This window comes from Lagopus leucura, unplaced genomic scaffold (genome assembly GCF_019238085.1).
Source record: "Lagopus leucura isolate 7727_CA_CO unplaced genomic scaffold, USGS_WTPT01 Super-Scaffold_73, whole genome shotgun sequence".
NCBI classification, from domain to species: domain Eukaryota; kingdom Metazoa; phylum Chordata; class Aves; order Galliformes; family Phasianidae; genus Lagopus; species Lagopus leucura.
Window position 1 is genome coordinate 84,901,602 of NW_024962252.1, and position 26,984 is coordinate 84,928,585.

Below are 26,984 nucleotides of genomic sequence, written 5' to 3' on the forward strand. Positions count from 1 at the left end.
ACAAATGCACAGACAGATCCATACTGTGGTGGGCTGGCAGCGGGGAGAGGTGACCAAGGCAGGCTGCTGAGCCAGGCCCCACACAGAGCCCTAGACACAGCCTTGTACTTATTTGGAATAAGAGCGCATTTTGATGAGCTAAGCAACCAAACTGGGTTAATAGCCAGTTTGTCAACAACTTGTTTTGGCTTGCTGACAAGACCACGGTTGTTTATCCCGAGTAAACTCAGTCTTGACTGATTTTGTTCCCAGGAAAACGAAGAACCCCAAAGGTCCCCTCACAGTGCCAGTAGTGAGAAAGGATTTGGGAGGCTCTGGGCTGAGGACTGGCTGGGAACCTCTGATGCTCCACACAGACTCATCATACATGATCAGAGCAAGGTGATGACGAGTGCTCAGACAGCCCAGCCACACTGCCCTGCTAATGCAGCAATGCTGTGTGTGTGTGTCAGTGGCCAAGATGCTTTCCCAAACATCTGGAAAGCTCTGGTGTCCTTTGAGCTGCTGTGGGGACACTCCCTGAATGACACCAGAACTACACCAGCCAGACCTAAGCACATTTATAGGTAACAAATAACCAAGTACTTCCTTTCACAAGTGCACCAGGGCATCCTGATGGTAGGTGTGCAACGCAACAAGAGCATTCCAAAATATTTTTCCAAAAAAACATTTCTGAGATCAAGGATTGTTTGCTTAATTTATTAACATGTTTACAAACCCAGTTTCAAAAGCCTTGACATATCAAGAAATGCAAGGGAAATACAGGCACGTTGGTTTTTAGGTTTCGGGGGTCGTGAGCTTTTCTCCTTCTCCAGATTAAGAGTTTGGTGAAGGTTGGCTGGTTTTATAGCGCAAGCTGCTGTCACGTAAACACTAGCAACTTCTCAAAGACAAAAAAAATGTGTGCATGTTTCTAATTTTAAGCACATGAGGTCATCAGTGGAGTGCTTGAGGTCTGTGCGGGTCGGGCGGAGGGATGCGCTGCCCGGTCTTGCCGATCGGATTGCAGCTCCGCTCGGGCTGACTCAGAGGCACTCACACTTCACTTGCTTCACCCAGATGCTGACGCAGGCTTTTACAAGTCTCCACAAAGTCTGAGCGTCGACCTTCCCCAGGAATAAGGAGGCACAGACGGGCATCACACCCCTAGCCGTCCCGCCCCGCCTTCCTCGGGCCTCCTCCGCCGCCCCCAACGCCGGCAGCCCGAGGGGCCCCTCCGAGGCAGCGCACGGCCGCCCCGGCCGCCTCCCCGGGCTCACCGCCCCTCGGGGACGGCACCGCCGGCCCGGCCCGGCCCGCCCGCACCGCCCTGCGCTCCCTGCGTTGCGGGGCCGGGGGCGGGGAGGAGCAGGAGGAGGAGAGAGCCGGGGAAGGCAGCGCGGGGCAGCGGCCGCGGGAGGAGGGAGGAGTCGCTGCCGCCGCCGGATGCTGCGAGGAGGCGTCGCGGCCCCCCTGCGCCGCCGGCCGCTCACCTGAGCGGGCGGGAGGGCGGAGGAGGAGGAGCCGGTGGCCGAGCTGCGCGGAGCCCGGCGGCGGCGAGGCGGGCGGCAGCGCGGCGGGCGAGGCCATGGCGGCGGGCGCCTAGCGGGGCCGGCAGCAGGCCCGCAGCCCGCCCTGAGCGCCCCGCTGCCGGCGGGGACAGCGGGCGGCCTCCACCGCCCGGCCGCGGCCTACGACAGCGGGCGGCCTTCCCGAGCGCGCCGGGCGCGGCGCCGCGGCCCACAAGATGTCCACTCGCACCCCGCTGCCCACCGTCAACGAGCGGGACACGGAGAACGTGAGTGCCGCGCCGCGCCGGCCGTCCCCCCTGCCTTCGCCTTCGCGGCGCCGCCGCCTGCCCCCGCCTCGGGTCGCTCCGCGCGGGGCTGCTGGCACGCATTGTTCGGCCGGGCCGGGCCGCCCTGCCCTTATATGTACTGAGCGCAGCCCGGCGCCCCGCGCGCACACGGGCGGTCGGCCTCGGTGCTCCGCCGGGAGCGGCCTTCTGCCCGGCCTGCCTCCAGCCCGGCCTGCCCGCGCCTTGCGGGCTTCTCCGGCGCTGCGTGCTTGTTAGGCTGCCGGCCGGCCGTACTGCTCTTTGTCTGGTCTGCACCTTGGAGATGGGCTCCTGCTTTCCTGTTGCTGTATTCCTTCCTCTGGTTTGCTTTGTGTTTTGTCGGTGTTCTCGGCCTCGGTATGTCCCGAGTTGATTGTTTGGATCTTCCTTTGTGTTCCGCTCAAACATCTTTGCGCTCTTCCTCTGCTCCGCCCGGGCTTGGTGCAGTTGAAGCGTCGTGTTGTTCTCCATTGTCGTGACCTTCCCGTGGAAAATAACCCGTCTCTTGTCATGATAGGCAGAGTACCCAAACAGTTCTAAAGGCCTGGACTTTGTCTAGTCCTTTCTGCTGGTGGGAATTACTTCAGTGGGCGCAGCATGGGAGGTGTGAAGGTGAGAGAACCAAGATTAGAAGAGTTATGTTTGGAATGTGCGCTCGATATCATTGGTTGCCTTTGGGAAGGCGAAGGTGCGGGAGCGCTCCTATGAAATGTCTCACGTGTGGTTCTACCCATTTTCTAGTTGGGTAGAAGGTAATCGTTAGGAAACGAAGGGAGTTGGTGAGGTAGGTTAGAACAGGAGGAGGTGTTTGGGGGTTATGGCCAGCATTAGGCCTTGCCTGTACGAGCTGAAGAAGCTGTGTCTGCTTGATTGGGTTATTGAATTATATGAAGAGGCTTTAGTAGGTGAAGGTAGCAGAAATATGATAATGTAGTTAAAGAACTGAAGGCTTTAATCTCAGTCGCTAAGTGAAAATTTAATTGACAAGGCAACATCAGCATAGTTGAAACTTAAAGCAAGTAGATGCACTTGGCCTGTCCTCATTATTTGTTCATGGGCTGCCTCTCCTCTGTTGGTGTCAGAATGGAAGCACGCAAGTCCTTGAGATGAAATGAGTGTTTAGATTTAATTAAATGACAAGATCCCAATTTGAGTGATATGTGTTACTTATGAGTTTCTATTTCAAATGTATATAGGAATGTAGAGGAGGGGTAGATGGCAGAAGGAGATAAGAAATATTTATGCATAAGCCAGGAGTACAGTATATAAGACTTGCAAAGTGCATTTACACAAGGCAAATGGAAATATTTTCAAACATCATCAACTTCTGTGAAATGAGAACTTCCAAGTGTTAGTAGTTCACTTAGAAAACATGCTAATTTTGAATGGTCTGCTTTGACAGCTAGATATAGGTAAGGATATATTCTCTTCTTTCAGAGGGGGCATTGGGCTTCTAAAATTGGGTTAGAATATTGAAGTCTTCAGAACTGCGCATTTGCTACTGCAAATCTTGGTATAAGTCTGTAACCTAATACTAATGAATATAATCCTCTAGTGAGATGAACAGTAAAGAGCTGTTCAGCAGTGAGTTCCCAAATCTGCCCCAAGTAGTTCTGGTGCTGTTGTGAGTGGAGTTCTGGCGCAGGGATCCGGGGAAGCCCTTTGGGTGTTGCTGGGCTCCCCAGCCTCAGAGCTAAAGTGAGGAATGTGGGGTGAAGAAGGTGGCCTGCTGGTGACTTTAGAACAGCAAAATCCCTTGGTTTAAAATGGACTCTGTCAGAGTGAGGTGAGACGCTTAATTTACTCTTAATGTGCTTCCTCCTACTAATAAGCACTAATGGACTGGCAAAGCATTTGTGCCGTCTGGATGCACGAAGGTTAGCTAGTAAGTAGTAGTAACTGGGTGGTGAGACCTTGCAACTAAAGGGAGGGCTGAGAAAGCAAGAGCTAAAGAGCAGCGTGAGTGTTTTTGGCCCGGTGAACTAACTCCCTCTTTGTAGTGCATATTTTCAATTCCCAAGCACTTCTATTACTGAAGCTCTCAGAAGACATGCAGTTAACAGTGATCTTCCTTTTCCTCCGCCACGGCTGCCTCTCAGAAGTGTTGCTCCATTGTGTGGCTCTCAAGGGACAGATTGTAGCTCTGGATCCCGGAGAGAGCTGATTGATGGCTCTGAGTACAAACCTACGGATGCGTCCAGCTGTGCTCTGCACATGGCGTGAGTTCGTTGCATGAAGTCATCGGGACCTTCCCGACCACTGCCACCCCTGCTCCCTTGGCAGCTGCCAGCAACGTCCTTTTAGAGAAAAAAATACATGCATTTGTGTATATATTTCCAGTGTACCCTTTTCTCAGCGAGTATGCAAGCATGAGTTCTGACATTAGAAAAACGAGATCAGATATAGCACTTGTCGTAAGAATATACGCGCCTTGAAGATTCATGGGAGCTGCTGGCTGGATGTGTGAAAACTGTGCAGGTTTCCACAATTGTTTGTGCCTTGTTTGCCACAGTGCCCTCAGAAGGCAGTCCAGACAGAATAAGGTCGTGCAGCAGATTAGCTGATAAGCTCTTATCAGCAAGATGGAGTGAAAGGTAAGAGGGCTGATGACAGTGGGCAAACAACAGGTGGAGGGGAACGGTCGTTGTGGAACAGTCAGTATGTGTGTAACTGATAGGGCTGTGCTGTATAAAGTCACACCCATTTTTTCCTCTTCCTGTTCTCCCTTTTATCTCACAGTGCAGTATTTTAATTTTTCTAATGCAGATGTCTCTAAGTGTTTTTCACTGGAAATTCTATTTCTCTTTCACCAAAATTATGTTTAAAGAAACAAAATATAGTTGTCATACATTTTTCTTATTGAATGGTCAGTTGGGAAAGTTGAGGGAAGTTGATGGGTGGAGGCAGCGCAGTAAAGATTATTTTTATGCCTATTATCAGCTTTTTGTTTTGTTTAAAGTGAGGGGTAATAGTAACATTGAAAATAAATGTTCTTCTATGTTTTGATTTTGTATATGTAGCTATTTGCAGCTTGCTCTTGGTAGTGCTGTGTAGGCTGCTGTAGGTAGTGTGTCTGCATTCAGACAGTTGCAGTTGGGGTTAGTTTGGGTGAACAGAGCTTCCCATCTCTGCTGAGGCTGCAGGAGGAGAGGGATGGGAATCCGAGTCCGTGAGTTTGCAGCCCTTTTGTTTTCACTGAGTTGGGATTAATTGAGGAAAGAGGGGCTTTTGTGTTTTCCCCTTTCTATTGTACTGTACAGTGATTAAATTTGGGAATGGTCTTCTTGAATTAAAGCAAAAGAAAAGAAATGTGTTGGTAATGTATTCTGTTCAGTGTGTTTTGAGAGTTCTGCATAAGAAAAGACGCATGGAGATGTGGCAGTGGGCTGTATGCCACATGTTCCAGTGGTACAAGTGGTACAGGGAATGCTGTAGCTTGCTGCTTCTGGCATAAATGTCTCCTGGTTTGGCATAAGAGTTCTGCTGAATTTGATAGTGAAAGTCTTTTGAAGATAGTGCTGTGACTGTGCTGTGGCATCCTCTGAGAAAGTTTAAGGCACTGTTCTGTGCCATGGTTGCGTGTTGGCTGCAGAAGAAGCAACAACCAAGGCAGGAGTGCTGGATGGTGATGCTGGCCAAGGACGAATGTAGGAACTGCCTTTTGGCTTACCTAGCCACTGCCTTGTGAGTGTTATTCGATGTCATGACAGAGGGGAGTCTTGGAGCAGGATAGTACGGTGAGATGAGGTGATGAGATCTGCATTGTCATGTAGGTAATTGCAGCAACCTGCACACCCCAGCTGAGGCTTGACAGGAAAGAGGATGTCTCAGGTGGCAACAAAAGCAGATGTGGCAAAGGGTGCTGTCTGATAGCGAAGCCTAGAGGGCAGCTGCATTTCTGAGGGAAGCTAATTGAGTAGGGCAAGAGAGGAGAGGATGGGATGGAGTGATAAGGTCCGGATAATAATAATTATACCATGTTTAATTTATTTCCTTTTTTTTTTTTTTTTCTTTGCCTGGATCTGCTTTTGCACAATAAGAACACATGGCTTTGATTTGGACAGAGGGGGCGTGGGAGAAAGTATCCGACAAGAATTCTTTCTTTCACTGCCTTAAGCAGAAGGATGGCCTACTTTCCAGGCCTTGTGGGTTCAAGAGTACAGCTGTATCTTTCTTATCCACAAGAGAAGGGCTTTCGCAAACTGGAGAATGCCTGTATTTTTTTTTCTGTGTATGATGAGTTTCCTTGATCATAAGAACTCCATTGGGCTGAATGTTTGTTCAAATGGTAAAAACAGGGCATGTTCCCCCAGTCTGAATGTTTCTGTTTCCTTTGTGCAGATTTTTTTTTTATTTTGTATTTTTTTAGGTTTTGGCTCAAATCTTGAGCTCCTAAGTTGTGGGGAAAGCACATGTTTAACTACAGCATAAAGCACAAAGGAGGGAGCAAGGTCCATTTTATTAACAGTTTGGATTTACTCTTCTGGGTGAATCACAGGTGGGACGGGCGATGCACATCTTCTTTCTTTTTCTTTCCCCTTTCTGTAAAGAGAAATATTCTAGAGCAAATGAGTGTACTATCTAGCTTCATGCTTCACTGTTTTTTCTAGGTGTCATAAAGCAACCCAAGTTGCTGGAGTTTGGAAAGAGTTAATGTAGTTTGGTTGTACTGCTTGTGTCATTTCACACTTTGTGGGTTTTTGAAGGTTCACAGGTACACATAGCATTAGATTGTTTGTGGCTGCTGTTCTGAAAACTGTATTTGGTCAGTGGATTTAAATGCATGATGAGAACAATGAGATTAAGTTGCAGCCAGCGTTGGGTGGGGGATCTCTACATCATCCTGTCCTGAGCCTGCAGAATTGCTATTTTGTTAATATGGCTTTTTGTTTTCTAACTCTGCACTTAGAATGTCTCAATCTTCTGTAAAGGGAGGGATTGTTTTTTTCCATGGTACCTGATTATAATTGGAAATTAATGTTTGCACCGTAACTGTGGTAAGCTACTGCTGTGACAATTGCTGCTCTTGAGCAGAGGGAACTCCTGTTCCTGATTTCTGCCATCGACAGCTCCAACACTAAGCAAAGTAATATTTCATTTTTATTTCTAGTGCAAATAGTGGGATTTCTCTAAAATTCTGTTTTTGGTCAGCAATTTGTATTTTCACATGCAGGTTTATTTTCTTGTTCTCAGAATTTAGTGGAGACCTCTCCTTGAGCTCTTACTGCTTTTAAGAGAGCTTCAGAGTTCTGTGCAGGTTCATTGAGGAACTGGTGTATAATTAGGACAGAGGTGGTCTTACTGTTAATATGGAGCTCAAAATCTGTGGTGCAAATGAAGCCCTGAAACAGAGTTGTTAGAAGCTGCCCTCCTAACAACTGGAGTGAACTCTTCAAGTTCACTTCAAGCAAAGCTAGCATTTTATCCATGGTGTTAGATATTGTCTTTTTTTAGCTTCAACTTTTGTTTCCCTTTTCTTCTTTTTCCCTTTTTTTTGGTGGTCGTTCATATACATGTACGTTTATGCCCCATGCTGCCCTCTGGATTAAGTATATTACATCTAATTTGCTGCAGACAATGGTGTGTTTCAAACTCCGCTTATTTGTGTTGTGGCCGTGACATGATCTATTATTTTGTTGTTGTTGGAAGCACAATGCTTGCTTTCTGTGTTTTGTTTGTTTTTTATTTTTCTGGAATTTCAGAATCAACCATTTTTTTCTTTTTTCTTTTTATGACTTCGTAATTCTTCTGGGTCTTCGTTCTTGAACATCCGCTCCCCTCCAGGTAGCGGTATGCTAAGAACAAATGATCTGCAGTTGAATATTGCTTGAAAACAACTAAGCAAACAGGAGAGTTCCATTGAAACGTTTATATCCTGCAGTGTAATGAATATAGCACAACTGAAATCTGAGGCAGTTTAACATGCAGTAGTAATGATGCAGCTCGGTGGACTTTTGATGGGCGTCCTAGCAAAGCTGAGGTTAAAAATTCCAAGTGGCTCAGATGATCTAGTTTGATCTTACTTTACCCAAGTAGTAACTGAGCATGCTTTAACTAAAAACACCAACTTATCCTGAAAGCCATATGTTCCTGTTTGTAGTAAGGCATCTGCACAGTTGCTTTCAGCTGGGCTGCAATTAACCTTTCAGGCAATGAAGTGGATGAGCCCATGGAGCAGTGCCATGGCTTAGACTGTAATGCTCAATCAATAGAATGTCCTGATGTAAAATCTGAAAGCATAGGCTTTTGGCGTGTGTGTGTAGAAAGTAAGATTGGTATGCTATTCTAAAGTTCTCTGTTTTATCAGGACTGCCACTTTTAGGTTCTTGTAAATCATTATAGAAAGCAGGCTTTCTGTTCTGCTAGAATTAATGTATTGTCTGTGTGCCTTCAAATTTTCCTGATTCTGGTTTTTTTTAATATGGATCCAGCGAGAGTTATTTGCTTCTGTTCTCCTGCTGTTCCTATACTTGTGGGATATGTTGGGTGCGGACTGGGTGAAGCAGTGAGAAGTGTCTGCGCTTCACTGCCTTTTTAACATCAGTGCTGCTATGATGAAAATGACTCTGTAGAGGCTCCTGCTGAGCTGCTAGACATTTAAGTGCTTAATACCTATGGCTCCTGGTTCTTTGTGTATAAACGGTTTCAAGTTTGGGACATCTTATAGTAGTGTAAATTGTTATAGAAACCTATGTTCGTAATAATACAATGTGTTGTGGGGAAAAAAAAAGGCTATTTTTTCATTTCTGCATGTTTCTTAGGACTGCCTGGAAGAATATGGAATCGTAGAATCACAGAATGGTTTGTGTTGGAAGGGACCTTTAAGACCATCTAGTTCCAACCCCCTGCTGTAGGCAGGGACACCTCCATCCAGACCAGGTTGCTCACAGCCCCATCCAGCCTGGCCTTGAATTCCTCCAGGGAGGAATCCACAGCCTCTGGGCAACCTGTACCTGTATCTCACCACCTTCACAGTAAAGAATGTCTTTCTAACATCTACGTGTGGTCAATCTTAGGGAAGAGGAATAGGCGTGGCTATTTATACTGAAACATCTTCTTAACTGCAGAGCAGTGTCTGGCTTGTTTGATATGACTCTAGGGTGGGTCAGCAGTCAGTAGAACAACAATCCTGTTTTATGTTTAAACATGGAGCCCGTGGAGTTCACAAAAGTAGCAAATAAGACAAGCTAATCAGAGCAGAAGATGATATCCAGAATATGATAAATGTTAATAGATTCAACAACACTGTATTTTAAGCAAATGCAGCTGTGACGTGGATAGCTTGGATTGCACAGAGCAACTGCACTTTTCACCCCTGATGGAAAGCGCTGCTGTAGTGCATCCATGATGGCACAGCCCAACGGATGCACAGAGCTGCCGCGTAGCCCATGGCGCTCTTTGGCAAAAGCAGGTAACGGAAATAATACCGGTGACAAAGTGTAATTGTTTTTATATTATAAAGCAATAGCGGTGCATGATAACTTTGAAATCTCAAGCGGAGACAAAATTAGACAAAGTTATGTGCTATATTCTATTAGATGGATGTGGTTGGAAAAAATAGCCAAGCTTCTGGATGGAGAAGGCTCCAGCAGAGCTGACTGGCTGGGCTGTGCCCCAGGCTCACCTTGTGGTAAAACCTGCAGTGCCTCTGCTCGGCTACCAAGGGAGGGCCCAGTCTGGCTGCTGGTGCAGCACGGCACACACCTCGAGGTGAGCCAGCCTGAGTCACCCCGAGCCGCTGCTATTTTCAGCCCGGCAAAGGCTTGCCTGCTGCCCGCCTTCCTGCACTGCTGGTGGATCTCATCTTTTCCATCTTATGCAAATACTTGAGAAAAAAATAGAAATAAAAGTAAGGAGAATGATCTTTTGCTCGTCTTCGAGCAGCCACCTTTTTCTGTGTGGAAAAGACCTCTTGACTGCAACCTTAATCTTAATGGTTATTACCTATCTACTTGGTCAGATTCATTTTAAACCCAGTGCTAATCTCAAACCTGCTTCCACAACAGCTTTCTTACACGCATCCCGATATCCGTGTGTCTGAGATTCTGTTAACCCACATTCGTTAAGTTGCTGGACGCTTACTACCTGTAATTTCCTATTTTACCACCTTCCTCCCCTCCCCCTTTGTTTTTCCCATATTTTGCTTACTAAAGTGCTTTTGTACTTGGGTTTGCATAGCCACTGCCAACTTCCTTATGCTTCTCACCCTTTCTGGGACCGCTTCCAGCTTTGCTCATGACATAACCCAAATCAATACAAAGCTTTACTAAAGCTACGTAGTTCTATCTCCTGTTTATCCTTCAAGTAATATCCTTTTGTTTGGATCCCAGGGTGCATGTTAGTATAGGAATGGTCTGAATTGCCCAGAGAAAGGGAGTGAAAGAATGCTTTGCTCTGGGTGGGCTGAGGGGAGTTGGTTTTTTCTGGGGATTCTTTTTGGAGTTACAAGCAGAGAGGATTGTTACCACTTGAAATATTTGCCATTTGCAGACTTGACTCTGCATTTCCTTCCCCCCCCCCCCCCCCCAGTAACATTACTGTGCTTTCTTCTCTCAGATGTCATCTGAAAGTAACTAAAATTGTGTTATGATTAGTCAGAAGGGATGCACGATTTTATAATACTCTCTGTAGAGGGTTATTTCATGATCTCCAGTAATACATGAGGAATTTATTGTGATAGAACTGCAGAGCTGGGGGAACTGAGTGTAGGAAATAGCACTGTATGCATAGCAGCAGTGTAAATTACTTGTGCTTAAACAGTAAATATCTGAAATTCCTTCTGAGAGTGCCTGCTTGGCTGCAGTTGTATATAAGTATCTAATTCTTAGATGTTGCTGTCATTACTTAAAATAAACACAAGCATAACTCAGAAATTCGGAGAATCTTGCACAATTAAGATGAGTCTGAGTTTTGCCATGGAAATTACCTTACTCTGTTAAATGCTACATTGAGCTTTTACAAAGGATATGGTAGTTTCCCACAAATGGACTGCATGTGTAATGTATTTATTCATCTCTATTCCAGATAGTATGATCAATTGAAGGTAATAGAATTCCTTAAAGCATTCTGGCTTTTATTTAGTAAATTTCTTCCAACAAGAGTCAGATTTTCTTGCCTTTGCAGTTATCATAGCAGGGACTGTGTACTGGCAGCTGCAAAAAAAAAAAAAAAAAGAATCAGGAGAACAGTGTTGTTTAGTGAAGAGTTACAATAGCATTTTCTCCTTAAGGTTAGACTCAGAAGGAGCAACAATTGCAGTCATTTCACACAACGAGGTGTGTACAGAAAATATTAATAATACTGTCTCTGAGCAGTCTGTGCCACGCATGCGTGTGTGTAACAGCCTTTCAAATCTTCATCTCTGAATCTGATGTGAAACAAACAAGGCTGGCTGCTTTTTAGAGACCTTTCTTCCAGCAATGGACAGATGATGCACACGAACAAAGAAAATGTATGAGAGCGCTTCACAATGCAACTCTTGCTCCATCTACTGCATAGCACAGAGAAATCTTATCTGCAGAAAGTCAGTGTGAGCAATTTGAGTTGATCTAATAAAGGCGCTGGAATTAGTAGATGCAGGGCATTGTTACTGGAGAATGTGTGGCTTATTGTGGTGTTTGTGAGCAGGCTGACAGAAGTCTGATAACTCAACCTGTGTGAAGAAAAATAAACTGATGAAATAAACTGCATTTAAAGGTTCCTTTCTAGCAAAGCTATTCTTGCTTCTCTGATGAGAAACGTGGTGATTTTCATATGAAAATCAAAATATTTTTGAAGTATTACAGGATACGTGTTCTGTTGTTGTTTGTGTTTTGTTGGTTGATTTTGTGACCTTTTGGGGAACATCATGCTTTGGTGTTGCTGTCAGCTTTTTCACTATTGTTCATTAAATACATTTCCAGTAGTGTATAATATTTTACTTAAATGGAATTATTTTCAATCTGGGTGGTGTCAGGACTTCTGCAGTAGCAAAGAAGATGCAAACTAGGCTAGTATCCATCTTTTTGTTCTATTTCCCTTCATATAATAGTTACTAACCCAAAGAAGCTAAACTAAATACAGTAATTGACTATTGGACTAAAACTAGTCATGATAAAAAAAAATATATCAATAGTATATCATCTGTTTTCCCTGGTATTATCTTGATTTAATTGAAGATATTTCCAAGACTGGCTCAGTGGGACATCAACAGAAGAAAGCAGCAAGTGAACTGGGAGACAGAAGAATATGTTGACAGGTGGTACAGTCACCATATGAGTAACTTAACTGTGGAGTTAAGGTTTTACCCTGAGATAATTTTGGGGAAAGGGTAGAAGGCTTTCCAAATTCATGTCGGTTGTTGGGTGGTAGAAAGATGGTAGGAAATGAGTGGTTTAAAATTAATTCCTGTTTTAATGTGAGCATCTTATTGGGTAAGCCACTTGAACTGGACAGTTGCAGACTATAAGGTGCCTTACTTTACTGCTGGCCAGTTTGATTTGAAGTATGACCAGCACAGGAGAGAGTGAACAGTTGCTGCTGATGGTGAGCTAGAGGTCACCACTGCTGCCAGTGGTTACTTGCTGTCCCTCACCATCTAGATAGAGAAGTCTGGAAGGGCCTGACTTTGACAGCTTGCAGGCTGGGAGGAGGTTGGAAGACCATAGCTAGGGATCTGTGATTCCTCACCCACTGACTGTCAAGGTCTGGAAAGAGAAAGCCCTGGTTATTTCTTGTGTTTCTTATTGTTGGATTGGCTGTATGTTTCAATGTCTGTTTTTATTTTGAATGCCTATTAGCTTTTGTTCAGCCCTTGTTGAACCCTTGTTCAATTCCTTGTATTCTTAAGCTTCATCTGTATATGTATGCATACACAAATAACACTATTTTTTCCAGTTTTTCATGTCTCTTTATTTCAGTGGACAGTAAATTCAGTGTTTGCTGTTTTTGCAATGTTTTTCCCTTCACTTCTTTTGCTGACATGCACAGCACAGACTTTCATTAGTTATTTTGCTTCTTTTTCTTGAGTTTGGCTTTTGCATTTCTCTTCTATGCTTGCATATGACTTCTGTTTGTGGCTTGAATTCAGTACCTTGACAGATGTCTGCAGTATGTGTCAGCCTGTTAATATTCATAATCAACTGTATTAGCCTGTTTAAAACTGTAAGGAAATATTTTTAGCCGTGTTACATCCTTTGCCTAAAATCTTTGAGGAATGTTGCTGTTGGTTGCTTTTTTTTTTTCTTCCCCCCCCCCCCCCCCCCCCCGGATTTTGGTAGTTTGTGATGCTAAATAACTGAAGGCCAAAGTTCATAACAAGTGATTGCCTGAATGTAGAAAAAGGGGGCTCCAAGGAGGAGGTTGTCTCAGTACAGCTCAGCTCATGCACCAATTGTGAGATGGAAGCTGATCAAAGGAACGGTGTTTGGACTGCCTCAAGTTAAGCATAAATGTGTGCAAGTTTGGGAATATGTTTGCCAAGCTGAAGTGTATTGTAGCATTACCCACATAGGGGTAAATAGTTACTGCAGTCCAACAGGTTATGTGTTTTTTGATCTGATAGTTAACACTTCTATTAGAAACAAGGCAGAGTATACTCAGCAGCAGATGCCTTCATTTTGCTTTGGCTTTTCTTTCAGTTCTCAGTGTCCCACTACACCTGCTACTTCAATTGCATCATGATAATCTTGCTATAAAGAACATAGTTTATCCTTTGAGAAGACCAGTGATTTTTAGCAGTGTTCTTACAGCACTCCTTACTCTAACAGGTAATAACTCCATCCCCAGCCATCAGATCAGGCTCATCTAGACTGCAACTGGGTCAAAACTGTTGTAATTTTCTAGAAGAAAGGGTCTTTGTCAATGGCAGAGGGTTGAAACTAGAGGATCTTTAAGGTCCCTTCCTGCCCAAAGCATTCTTTTATTCTCTGATAATGGAATGCTCTGGAGGTGCAAACTCATTGGTAGGAGTGTCCCACACCATCTGGAGTGCTTCCTCCTTCTGGGTTGGTTTTTCTGTGCTGGGTTGCATATTCTTAGCTCTTCTTACAAATTCAAACTTAGTATCAATTGTGAAAACAGTGTCTGCAGTATGCAGAGCCTGATTGAGTCCTGGCTTAACTGTTAGAGCTGCATCTCCTTGGCTGTAGGCTTCCAGAGTTCTCTGTTGACATCAGGACGAGGAAGGAGGGCCAGGAGATACTAATAGGCCTGACATGAAGAAGCTGAGCTGGTGTCCTCTAGCACAAGGGTTTGTGAACGTGCCCACCTGACCAGGAGGGATTCATTGCTTCTGCCCTGAAGGCTGTAGCTCCCAAGAACAGGCAGAAAATAGGCCCTATTCATCTACTGTATGTCCACGCAATTTTTTTAACTCTCAAAATTAGCAGGTTGCCCAACTACTTTTAGATATGTCCGTGTTATATGAAAGGGAACTAGATGAGTCTCCATGTCCTTTAAATTAGAATTTCAAGAATTTGGAAAGGAATATTGCAAAATCCTTCTCAGTATTGGAGATCTTCCATTGAAACACGATTTAATGGAAATCACAGAACCCTGTGCTGCCCTATGATTTCTTTTGTAGGACGTTGTGTAGCTATCAGGTCAGATATTGTAATTGGCCATCTCATCACTTTTCAGCAGGAGTCTGTACTTCAGAAAGTTAATAAAACCTTGAGGTGAAATGTTTTTATCAGAATGAGACAGCAGTCTGTCTTGATGGACTCATCATTTGACTAATGCACTCATGGGAATGTGAAGATTCAGGCATACTGTCTAGCTTGTGAGAAATAACTTCATTTTCTGTTTCATGTGATAGAAATGATAAGTGATTTACCCATGCATGTCCTTCCTAAAAGATAGCTTCTTAAGCAGGCATTGTAAGCTCTTCTATCTCACCAAGCCTGTGTTCATAAACAAAACAAATCGGCAAGTCTCCTTCTTTCTTTGTGGGGCTTTTAATCTGCTTTAGTTCATGTTTTTTCCTCCAGTCCTTCTGACTTTTTGCTTTGGCTTAGTTGCTAACTCGTTGCTGCTCTTCTCATCATCTGGATGCAAGCCTCAGGCTTGCAGTTTGTAGTTTGCAGAAACATCCGTTTCCCCTCTGTTTTGAAGTTGGATATTAAAGCATCTTCCATTTCTTGTACTCCTGCAATCGCTTTGAGAGGCTCCATGTGCCTGATAGGATCCTGTGCCTTAGGTTGTTTCATGTCTCTCTTCTCCTGCCTTTCATCAGGCCAGCTGAAAAATGGCCTGGCTGCATCGTTTATAAGTGCAATAAAAGCTCCTGCCAGTTTCCGTGCCAGAAGTTTCACTTTCTGGTTGTGTTCCTGTTCGTGTTTAGTTGGTTCCAATTAGCTATCAGCATTAGCTTTTCATTTCATTTTGTACCGTGGAATATTTTGGAGCTAGCTGTGGGTGCCTGGTGCCTGTGGATGCTGGCAGGGGAGCTGAGAATGCTGTCTGCAGCTCCGTGCTGGCAGAAGATCTCCCAGAAGAAGGCAGAAGAGACTGGCAAAGCTGAATGATGATCTCCTGAGAAAAGAGCAGCAGCTGGCAGGAAGCATTGGATGGTTTAAACGTGCCTATGAGGCTGTAGCAGGAATGACTTGTCTCCTTCCTTCTCCCTTCTTCTTCTCTGCTAAAAGGATTCATGTTAGGTTTCACCTGTGAGGTAACCATTTCATTTTGGGGGAAAAAAAAAGAGGAGACTTGGTACAGTTTGCTTGATACGGTTTGACTTCTAGGAGTACAGTGAATGATAAATAATTAAAAATTAGTAAACCTAACAAGATGTTAGGAGGAATTCTTTTTCCTCTCCTTGGCTGCACCTGTGGCTTACTGCAGCAGATTTTAGCAATCCTGCCTTAACTTTTGTTGGGTTTGAGACAGTGGGCTCTGTTATTTTGCAGTAGTAATTAATGGAGAATATAAGGGCTGGCTGTCTTGAATTAGCCCTGGAAAATGTTGTTTGTGTGTTTGAGATGAGTCAGGAGCGAAAGCGCCAGGTTGCAATAATGATGCCAATTTTGAGCACAATAAAACAAGCACAGGAAGGTGCTGCTCTCTGCACCTGCTGCCAGCCTGCCTGGGGAAGCTTCCTGAAGGAGGGTGAGAAGCAGAGGCATCGTAGTGCCTGTTGTTGGGCTGCAAGGCCAGCTGTGCTGCTATGAAGGTAGTGGGTTTTGTGGAGTACTCTCCTCTGGGGTTGACTAGTACGTTTTTTGTAACTTTTGTATAGGAAGTAGCTGTGAGTCTATTTGATGATAAGCTTTGCTCTTCCACATAACTTAAATGCCTGATATGCTGTGGGAAGGGTTTGATGAGTTAGTGTCCTTACATTGGACACACTGAATCAGGTTGCCCAGCAAGGCTGTGGATGCCCCTCCCTGGAGGCATTCAAGATCCAGCTGGATGGGGCTGGGAGCAACCTGGTCTGGAGGGAGGTGTCCCTGCCTATAGCAGGGGGTTGGAACTAGATGGTCTTAAAGGTCCCTTCCAACACAAACCATTCCATGATTCTATATGGAATTGCATGTATTCTGGAGAACTACGGAAATGCATTGGGTTGCTGTGCAGCAATAAGGCACACGCTCTGTTTTCTGTCCTAGATTGCTTGAAGTGCAGACCTGTAAATACTGCAGCTTCTGTATTTTGTGATTAGAGAAACAATTCTGTCTTGGAGTTAGCAAACTGACTTCTGTCTCGTGAAAATGTGTTGAGCGCTTCAGGTTAAAAAAGAGCTTTTACAGGGCTTAGGAACCATAGTAATAAGCACAGCTTTAAGATTTACTCTGTGGTCTGCGTAGGCATACCTGTCGCCAGTATATATGAAGATTCTGAAATGAATCTTTCTATTTTCTTTCAGTTGTACTGTCTCTTGCAGCAGAAGTAAGTTTGTTTCTTTTCTTTGAAGCTGTTTCTGAAGTAGAGAAAGTTACAACTGAGGAGAAGAGGAAAGATACAAAAAAAAAAGGGATGAAAGTTATCCTGTTTAGTATCGTACTTAATACTGTTTATTGAGCTCCATGTGTGTAGGCTGGACATTAAAAATATATATAAAACTTTATGTATGTGCATGAAATCCTTTTCAGGGTTACGGTTTCAGTTAATAAAATGCTTGCACGTGCTTGACTGCAACCAATTGTATTCAAACTCATTGTTTCTTACTGCTGATAACTTCAAGCTCTTCCAGAAGTTCATGCCTGGAATTCCTTCATGTTATGTAAATGAGATATAAACAGAGAGATGCGCATGCGTGTGGTTGATTACTTTCAATGAGCACTGCTGGAAAGCCTGTAGGAGCAGGCTCAGCACATGGGTACAAGTCAAAGACAAGCTTTTCACGATTTTGTCTCATTCTCTTTTCTCTCCACCATGCATTGACATCCAATTAAAATATTCTATTCGTTCTGTTTCCCTTACAGTATTTTTGTGGGGTTCTTTCTTGTGTGCTTTTGAGTTGCATCCTGCACATTGTCCTGTTTCAGTGGAATAAGGTGATTGTTTCATTTCTTTTAGTAACAAAGTTCCTATCATGCGTTCATAGTCTAGTTTAGCTGCTGATAAGGGATTAAGAAAAGAATTCTGCGCGTACACATACATTTTTGTCTTTTTAATTATCCCTTTCAGACTACTTTCTTTTGTGTACTGCATGGAACATTAGAGTGGATCATGCTCTGATAATCTTTTGATGAAGATCAGAAGTGCTTTAGGAACTGTGGTATGGCATGATGGGTGTTTGTGGCAAGAGTAAGCAGTGGTTTTGTGCAGGTATGAGGTTTACCTGGAATAACAGTGAGTCCTTCTCTGGCAGTAGCTGAGAGATCAGATGCTGTCACCTGCAGCTTGGAGTTGCACCACACCTCCCACTGTACCTGAAGCTCTCCACGGAAGATGCTGAAAAAGCAGATCTGAACATCTGTGTTGGTTTCATGCTGAGGTTTGCCATAACTTTAAAAAAAAAAAATTCAACTCGTCTACTTTGGTTTGGTTGTTACTTAAGCGAAAGGGAAAAGAGGTGTTTTGTGAGAATCTCTTAGGGAACGAATCAGTAGTTACAGATAGCAAGCAGTTAAAGTACAAAAACAAGCAGACGTCCAGGACATGACATCTCATCCTTCTCTTCTTTTTGTCCATGCCCCTGTATTGTGCATCAAAGCTGTTACAAGTCAGAACTATAGAGAAGAAAGTTTCTGAGGCGTGTAGAGTCCTCTCTCTGCAAGATTATCCAAATAACCAGTGCAAAATATGACTGCTGTTACAAATGCTTGTGTGTGTGACACATGCTTAAAAGTGCCTTGAAAGGGGTAATGAACATGAAAATTGGCTGCAAGAAAGTGAAGTTCAGAGCAGGAGATAATATTGAGAGCAGAAACGTGATGCTGTGCCTTATCTAGCACTGTGTGTTCTTTCTTCAGTTCTGTGGGTGACTGCACTGAGGAATTTGACTTGGGTAATTCAAGAAGAGGAAAATTCAGGACTAAGAAGTTTGCTTAATCTGATGAGGTATGCAGATAGGCATATTGATGTGTGGAAGTTAGGTGCAGCTCCAAAGGCTATCAAGGCCTTACGTGTTTAATTGAAAGAGAATGTGGTTTGGTGGCCAGAATAGTTCTGGGGACTTCTTAAGATTATAAGAATGGGTATTGTATTTGGTGATGCAAGTTTCATTAAAGCAATCAGTGGGAATATATAATAGTGGTAGCTAAACAATGGAAGGATGCTGAATAAGTGCAATAGAGAAGCACAGGCTTTGTATCTACCGTGACAGCTATTTCCCATTACATAGATGTCAAGGTAAATTTAAGATATCTAGAGAAATATCAGAATCCCTTACTAAAAAACCCTCTCTAGGAATTGCAGGTTGTTAGCTAGGACTGTTATTAGATGGTAGGGATTTTTATTTTTCATTAACAGCCCACTTGTTTACAGCATCCTGACAAATTTCTCAGAGTTTAGAGGTGGTTGTTCTGAAATGGCATTTTAAAATAGCCTCACAGTAGCTGATGCATAATGAATGAATGTATTGTAATGGACCAGAAATGTCTTAAAACTACTTTGTGGATATTGCATGATTCTGTTGAATTCAGCTTTAGTGTTGTTTGGAAGAAATCTCTGATATGCTATTATGTGATCTAAGTTTTGTTGTGGGTTTTGTTTTTTGTTGTCTGTTTGATGTCTCAATTTTGACATGTTTGCATTTCATTTAATACTGATTTACAGAAGCTGATTAGTTTCGTCTGTGAATTCCTCTATGTTCCCCAACAACAGCGAGCTGTTTGTGTGAAAGAGGTTTATTTCAAAACTTCAGAAAAGTAATTAGAAATATATTCACTGCTCGTTCAGAAATTATATGCACGTGGCTCACAGGCTAAGAAACTTAACCTTTTTTATGCGTGTATTTTGACATCCTGAGCCATAGCTGTGGAGAAGGCTTTACTAAGAAGATAAGCTGTCTAAGGGGAAGAGTTATGAAACTAGAAAGGGACATTTTCTGTCACAGACCAAAATCCAGAGTTACGACCATGAACCTCGTGTGCTTTTTTTCCTCTTCAGATAAGTTCCGTGTTATCTCGTCTGATAACTGATTTCCCTCTTAAATCTGCATGAAAATGATCTCTTGAGCGACGCTCTCTCCCATTGCCAGTGGCATTGGTTTTGTTGCCCATCCAAACGCTTATCTAAAAGATCCTTTCAAGTACCTACTGGAAGGAGGCTAATCCTATGATGTGTATGAAATTTGCAATTAATATTAGGATTGCTAATGCTTCTAGTAGGCATCCTATTTCACGACAAGGTTTAATTGTGTGCATAAATAAGCTCAGATACTTAAAACTGGTTTGTATAACAGTGCTGGAGCTCTGGACAGGGTTTGAGGTCTGACTGGAATATTCCTGGTCAGTGCTATACAAATAATGACTTGCAGGATGTTTTCTTAAATAAGATTTTCATCTGGGCTCTGTCTATCACATGCAAGACTGGAGTCCTATGTTGAAGGAATGTTTCACAGCCTGTTAGCCTGGGGCTGTCCTTCTGATCCTCTGAGTCCACAAAGTATTTAATTATGCGCTTCTGAAGAATAAATACTATTGCTAGTGTGGTGTTTTATGGCTGAATAAATTTGACTGATATACAGAATCTTAATATGCCTGACTTGCTTGGTTCTGAAATAATTTGGAAAATATTCTAGCTCTAAATTAAGCAGTGGGGGTAAAGTAGTGTTTTGCAGAGATGTTCAGATAATGAAAAGCTGAACAGAAAATTATATTTAGGACTGTTGTCCTGGCTGTGATGAATAATGATAGAGGTGATGTAAAGAGAGCTGTGCTACATTTGGTAGGTACATTTTGGCTGTGGTGTACTCCTTGTTTTTTTCCCAGTTTCATTGCAGCTGTTTGCTAGTTTTCCAAGTTCTACTAGCGCTCATGGACTGAAATAACTTGCTGTTTACAGGAGCAGGCTGACATCAGTCTGTAATAACCACATGCTAAAGTTGGAAGCATCACCTCAAATTCTATCTTGTACAAGAAAATAAAGACTTGCCTAGCAAATGACTGGGTGGGAGAGCTTACAGGACAACTTAGTGCTGCTTTCTGGCTCTTCTCTTCAGTTGAAGGTGAAAGATCCAGAAACCTTTGGTCTGTGAACAGGCACAGTACTGTGTACCAAGGTACCAAGATAGCCACTTCTTGAGTGAAGCAATGAATAAAGAAACAAATACTACGGTGTCTCAAGTTTTGTTTGTGATTGACGCATACTAGGAGCTCAGAGACCTGGGATGAGTAGTTGTGCCGTTCTGCTACACAATTTAAGCACTTACTGTTTCTACCTACAGCATTTGCCTGCCTTAAAATCTGTAACGGAAAAGATGAAAGGCTAAATTTTACATGTAAGTCGTAGAATCACCAAGGTGGGAAAAGACCTCTAAGATCATTTAATTTGCCTCTGATACAAGAATACTTGAAATACAGAAACACTAACCCCTTTTTGACATCTTCTAGTACTTTGGTTTCTGTTTGGAATGGGTTTCCGAGACCCATTTGTATCTTTGAATCAGAATCACCAAGGTTGGAAAAGAGCTCTAAGATCATCTAGTCCAACCATCCACCTACCACAGTATTTCCCACTGAACCATATCCCTCAGTGTGACATCCAAATGTTTCTTGAACGCTTCCAGGGATGGTGACTGCACCACCTGTCTCAGCAGCCCATTCCAGTGCCAGACCACTCTTTTAGAGAAGAAATTTTTCCTAACATCCAACCTGAATCTCCCCTGGTACAGCTTAGGGCCATTCCCTCTAGTCCTATCCCCAGTTATCCAGGAGAAGAGGCTGACCCCCATCTCACCATGTCCTTGTGTCTGGCAGTTGTAGAGATGGATAAGGTCTCCCCCTGAGCCTCCTCTTCTCCAGACCTCTCCCAGCTCCCTCAGCAGCTCCCCATAAGACTTGTGCTGCAGACCCCTCACCAGCTTTCTTGCCCTTCCATGGACATGCTCCAGGGCCTCGTTGCCTTCCTTCTAGTGGGGGACCCAGAACTGAACATGGCACTCAAGATGCAGCCTCACCAGATCTGAGTACAGAGGAATGTCACCTCCCTGGTCCTGCTGGCGACGCTATTTCTGATACAAGCCAGGATGCTACTGACCTTCTTGGCCACCTGGGCACACTGTTGGCTCATGTTTGGCCTAGTGTTGATCAGCACCCCCAGGTTCATGTCTTACATGTGTCTTGCCCATTATGTGATGGGAAAGTGGGTAGTACAGAAGCACTGCAAGTTTCAGTTATGTTTAACATGAGTTAATGTACAGACTTGTATTAAAAATTGCATTCTTATTAAGGCTTTTGAGGTTTGAAGTATAGTTATGAGCCCTCATGGTATTTTTCTTTCTCCTGACTTTTTAACTAAAGATGTAGGTTGTTCATTACTTCATTACTACTCCAAGAACTTCTGTGGCTTACAGAAAGATGCAAGCATGTTTGGGGAACACATCTTATGTAAAAAATACAATTTTATTGTAACGTTACGTGAGATGAAGGGAGTTGGAGGAAAAAAATTGAGCAACACTTTGTTATCACATGTGCCAAAAAAAAAAATGTACTGTGTTTTTTTTAAAGACTAAATTTGGTTGAGATTGTGTATTAGAAACACGGTTTATAGTTTGACCTGGTTTTGTATTAGAGGAGGTCTGTAATGGCTTATTGGTCCCTGCTTGTGTGTCTCTAGTTTTACTTTGGGAGTTGGTAAAAATCTTTCTTCAGACCTTTTTCTTGAGTCGTGCATCAAACTGTATACAAAAGCAGTGTGCTCTGCTTAGGCTACAGTCTGGGTATCAGACATACTTGCGAAAAGTAAATTCTTTCCTTCTCCTCCATGCTTTTTTTTGGCTTTTAATTTATTTAACTGCAACAATCTGAAATCCAAGTAGGTAAATTCTCAAGTGTTTTATCTTCTTCCAGCATACCTCTGTGGATGGATACACTGAACCCCACGTCCAGCCTATCAAGTCCGGTAGCAGACAGAACATCCCCCGATGTAGGAACTCAATTACGTCTACAAATGAGGAGCATCCTCACATTGGAAATTATCGCTTACTGAAAACAATAGGAAAAGGAAATTTTGCCAAAGTGAAGCTGGCAAGACATGTTCTTACTGGAAGGGAGGTAAGGCTTCTCAAAAAAAAAAACAAAACAAACAAACAAACAAAAAAAAGCTGTCACGATATTTCATGTACTCTTTGGCTATCTTTATAATGAGTATTTCTACTTTCCTTTTACCTTTCTCAATAAAAGAGCCTCTCTTTTGTACGAGTGGTTGGAAAAAAGGTCAGGAAGTTTGTTGCCCACCAAAGGGTATTTTGGGTTTTTTGGGAGGAGCTCCGTTCATCCTCTCGTTTCCCCAAACCAAAGAAAACCTTACTGGTAGAGTATGTTTTGGTACTTGGGAGAGGTGGTTTTCGAGCAAACAGGATAACACTGTTCTGTCCAAATACTGACAGAAGTATAAAATGATTCTACTGTGGTATGATCCAGTGGCAAAGCCCTGAACTCCTGCTTGTAGAGCCTGATTGTTGAAAAATTTTGCCTGCTGAAATGCGTAAAAGCATACATATGCATGTCTTAAAGGCACATGTATGCTGTTGCTCACAGATATGCAATATATTGTCATTCACACATTTCTCCGAGTTTAATCTGAATTTCTTTTTTTTTTCCTTCCCCAAGGTTGCTGTGAAAATAATAGATAAAACCCAGCTAAATCCTACTAGTCTGCAAAAGGTAAGAGCCTATCGTGGTATCTGAAACTATAATCAGTTGAACTTCGACCTTTTATTTCCTTTACAAAAATATTTGGTCTTTTTATCTGGTTAAATAAACATCTCTGTGTATGTGTGACCTCTGGAGACACTGGTATCCTACAGCCTTCACTGCGATGTGCATGTGCAATTTGTTTGCTAGCAGTTACTCTACAGTTCCTAACTAAGCACTACTTTGCTCTTCCTTCTTCCTATGGCCTCAGTTTTTGCTGACAATAAAATGTGTGTCTAATTTGTTACACAAATAACTTGTCTACACACTAAATCAAGATTAAATGCTATAAAGAACAGTGTTTTTCTTGGATTTTTCTTTAATGGAGTAATTGTTTTTTTGTGGAGTTGTGAGAGGGCCAGTTTCTATGGCTTTAATGTTTTTTTTTTTTGTTGTTTTTTTTTTACTTTTGTTCTTGCAACTTCAATAAAACATTTGTTAAACTGAAGTGACCCTTGGCAATTACTTTTGTGTACAGAATTGAGTGGAGGTAATTGGAACATTCTGGTTGGTTTGTTGCACTGTCAGTACCTGCAGATAGACATTCAGAAGCCCTACGTAGGCACTGTCATGCTGTAATAAGTTTTTTAATAAATTGTTTTTGGTTTTTTTTCTTGTTCTTTGTCTTCTGTTTATTTGTGCCATTTAACTTGCGTATATTTGTGTTTTGAATAAAGCACAGAAAGGTTTTGTCCTACTGGAGGTTACCCATTAAAAAGAAAAAGGGTGTTTTTTTGTTTATAGATACTTGACTGCTGTTGTAACTGTAGAATGAGAAAGAAGCTGAGACTTATTGCTGTTCCTTTATCTCTGGCTGTCATTTTTGGGTCTTTTTGTGTAACTTTGTACGTAGAGAGTTGTGAATAACTTAGCTTTAATTTCTTTTAGCTCTTTTATTTGTTTAATTTCTGCTCTGTGGTATTTTTGTTGTGCATAAGTTCTTGGGGATTTTCTTCAGTTCAATCTGTTGAGCAGAGTCCATGCAAAAGTGTTGCTGTCTTTAAGGCCTGTCCTGTATGAAGAAAATCTCTTTGCAAGTTGGTGAGGAGGGACCCATCAAAGCAGTACTTGACAGAGTATATGGAGGAAACCTTATCTTGCTCATGTAGCTTGTTCATGTATCTAGCTTGGTAATTACAGTGGGACAGTTAGATGAGCAGGACTGAGCAATAAGGAGGTGAAAGATGTGTTTTGCCAGTGTGTTTCAATCGAGTGGCCTTTTAGTTCCAATCTCCAAATGAATTGTTCCATTTTCTACACTGCTTTACAAGAAAACAGAAATTAACATCCAAATCTACAGAAAACACTTTTTTTTTTTCTTAAGTCTTGTAGTGACAGTTTGGGACAAATTAATGAGAAGCTGTTGGTGGAGATGTAAAGCTCAATATGTTTCTATCATAAATGAGGAGTATTTTTGTGGAAATAATCAACATATCCTTCAAAAGTATTGGATTTCTGATTTTCAAATTGATACGTTCTCTTTCACTTACAAGGCAAAAATTGCAAACAAAAACAGGATGAATGAGTGTTCAGTGACCTTTGTGCTCTAAGCACTGTTAGGTTGTGAGATAAGAAATGCTTCAGTCTGTGGATTATGGCATACAATAGAGTTTAACTACCTTTGAGCTCTGTGTGTATATTAGGATAGGGAAAATGAAAGATTTGTTCTCACTGAGAGGAAGATTTAGATGCTCTTTTAAAAACAATGCCTTTTAAACATCTGCGAGGATTGAAGTGTACAGTCGGAGGAAGAAAAAAGAAGCCATTGATTAGATGTGATGCTGCTTGGGTTGCTTTAATCTTTTTACTTTACTTATAATTATTTAAAAAGTTCTTGGTTTTTGTTTGGTAAACTTTTAACAGTCTAGGTCTTATTTATTTTAACTCCTAATTTCTGTGTATTTTTGTAGCTTTAGAGACTTCATGCTTACGTTTTTCAGAAAGTTTTATTACATCAGTAATTGCTTTATTGATAAATGAGTTATAATTCATGCAAATAATTGGGGTTAGAATTACTGTTAGTATTTGATGTCATCTGCATTAAAAATAAGAAAAATATGTAGAAGTTGCTCTGTGGAATCTCCTAGTTTCACTGTCATCTTTTATAATGTTAAGTACAGAAAGAAAAATGGAAACATTTGGTTCCTTATGTTTTATTGAATCTCAGTGTGGCCAGAATTTTTATTATTTTATCCATTGAAGTTGTGTGTAGGACTGTTAAGCAGTCAACTTTTCTTTAAGATGTAACACTGGAAGCGGGGAATGGTGATAGTACCATGATTTAAATAGGAACTGATACTTTTCTAGTGAGTGTTTATAGCAGAATGCTAAAGCAAGTTACTACCACAGAAATGCCAGTCCTGAGTTTGAGCTCATCAGAAGCTGCGTAGCTGAGAATACTGTCACTTAATGGAAGCAGTAAGTTGTGTGCAGGTCAGCAAAACGTGCAGCCTTCAGTACAACTTTGGGATGTGTGTTATTAATCAGACGTGACAGAAGTGTAGTGATCTTGGATTTTGTGAATGAGCTCTGTGCCTTCTCTGTTACTGCCATAGAAAGGATACAAAGGGCAATTAGGCTTTGCTTTAGTACTTGCTGCTGACCTAATTGGGTAGAATGAGCTGAAGCATCCTCGTTTCACATGTGCTCTTCCAACTTGTAAGCAAATATCTGAGCGTGTACTCAGTTGCTGCTAGTGTCATGCAAGCAATGAAAGTTTAGGTTGACCTTAGCCGCAATTTGTGCCGTGTTGAATGGCCAAGCAATTTTGCAGGTATAGTCAAATAAAAACATCAGGTGTCAAGTAATGACAGAAATAAGCTGTCCTTGTGAATTTTCCATTTGGGCTCACTGGCGTGCAACGTGGTAAGTTGTCTTAAGTTGTAATATTCTTCTTGCTTCAGGACCTCTATTTAAATAGGTCAGCAGCATTGAATTAAGAATTGTTTGCCTTTCTAATTTTTCACTGTGTGGTTCTCGTTCTGTGAGCACCTGCGTAAGAGACAAAATGGGCTTTTATTGTGGACTTTTGTCCAGATAATAGTGCATTGTTCTGACCTGGCTTTTTCCACTGTCATGACAGTAACATTTTCCCAAATGTAAGCATTTGGGTTTCATAACTTGAATTTATGTCAATACCTGTTCTATTTTCTGCATGTCAGTTACATGAAAGCATCTTCTTGTATTGGCTTTGCTGGTGATGTTTTTGAAATAGCATTCTGGTCCTCCTACGTAAAACACTTGGAGAGCAGAAGGTGCTTTTGTTCTGAGTAGGCTTCATTAGTAAGTGACACTTTCAGGTTTCCCCATTTCAGCAGTTCACTGGGCCTTGTACTTGTTAACCATATCTTAGGCCACAATTTAGCTTCTTTCGACTTTCTTCATAATACAACAAAAACAAGTGATTGAAATTGTTCCACATCTTCTCTGCGTTATCTGTTTGCAGCTATTTTCTCTTTGTTTTATTTTTTAGCGTCCCTTCTCATACTGATTCAGAAACTAGGTTGACTTGCTAAGATTTTTAGTTTGATTTTTAGTGACTTAAAACAGTCAATCCTGATTGTAGATGTCAACCTGACGGCAAGCAGATCTCTTCATTTTCTGCAGTGTGTGTGCTGAAAAATGAAACTGCAAAAGCAGGAATTGAATTTTCAGGCCTTCTGCCTTTTTCACAGGTACAAGCTCTGCAAATTGAGTATGGAGTTTGCTGTCCCGTACTGTAAGTGAAGCTATAGAGACTATTACCCATTTGCAAAATAAAATGCTTGTTTGAGAACTTTCTGAATGGGAATGCTTTTAGGACTGAAAAACAGTCTTAGAAATTTATGGTAGGCAGGGGAAAGGGAAAACAGTGCTTTCATCTTTTGAGTGAGCAATATTCTGGT

The 26,984-nt window shown here is 42.3% G+C and overlaps 1 protein-coding gene across 9 annotated transcripts in view; it reads left to right on the plus strand.

Annotated features, from left to right (window-relative positions):
* The first annotated feature begins 1,691 nt into the window (after positions 1 to 1,691).
* MARK1 (microtubule affinity regulating kinase 1) overlaps positions 1,692 to 26,984 on the plus strand; it is a 55,034-nt gene continuing 29,741 nt past the window's right edge. For all 9 annotated transcript variants that reach the window (XR_006180591.1, XM_042879675.1, XM_042879711.1 and 6 more), the window contains exons 1-3: positions 1,692 to 1,777; positions 22,255 to 22,458; positions 23,017 to 23,070. Coding sequence is in view for 8 of the 9 variants with exons in the window: in XM_042879675.1 (XP_042735609.1) it covers positions 1,727 to 1,777; positions 22,255 to 22,458; positions 23,017 to 23,070 (309 nt within the window). In the remaining variant the exon portion in view is untranslated. The remainder of the gene's footprint in view (positions 1,778 to 22,254; positions 22,459 to 23,016; positions 23,071 to 26,984) is intronic.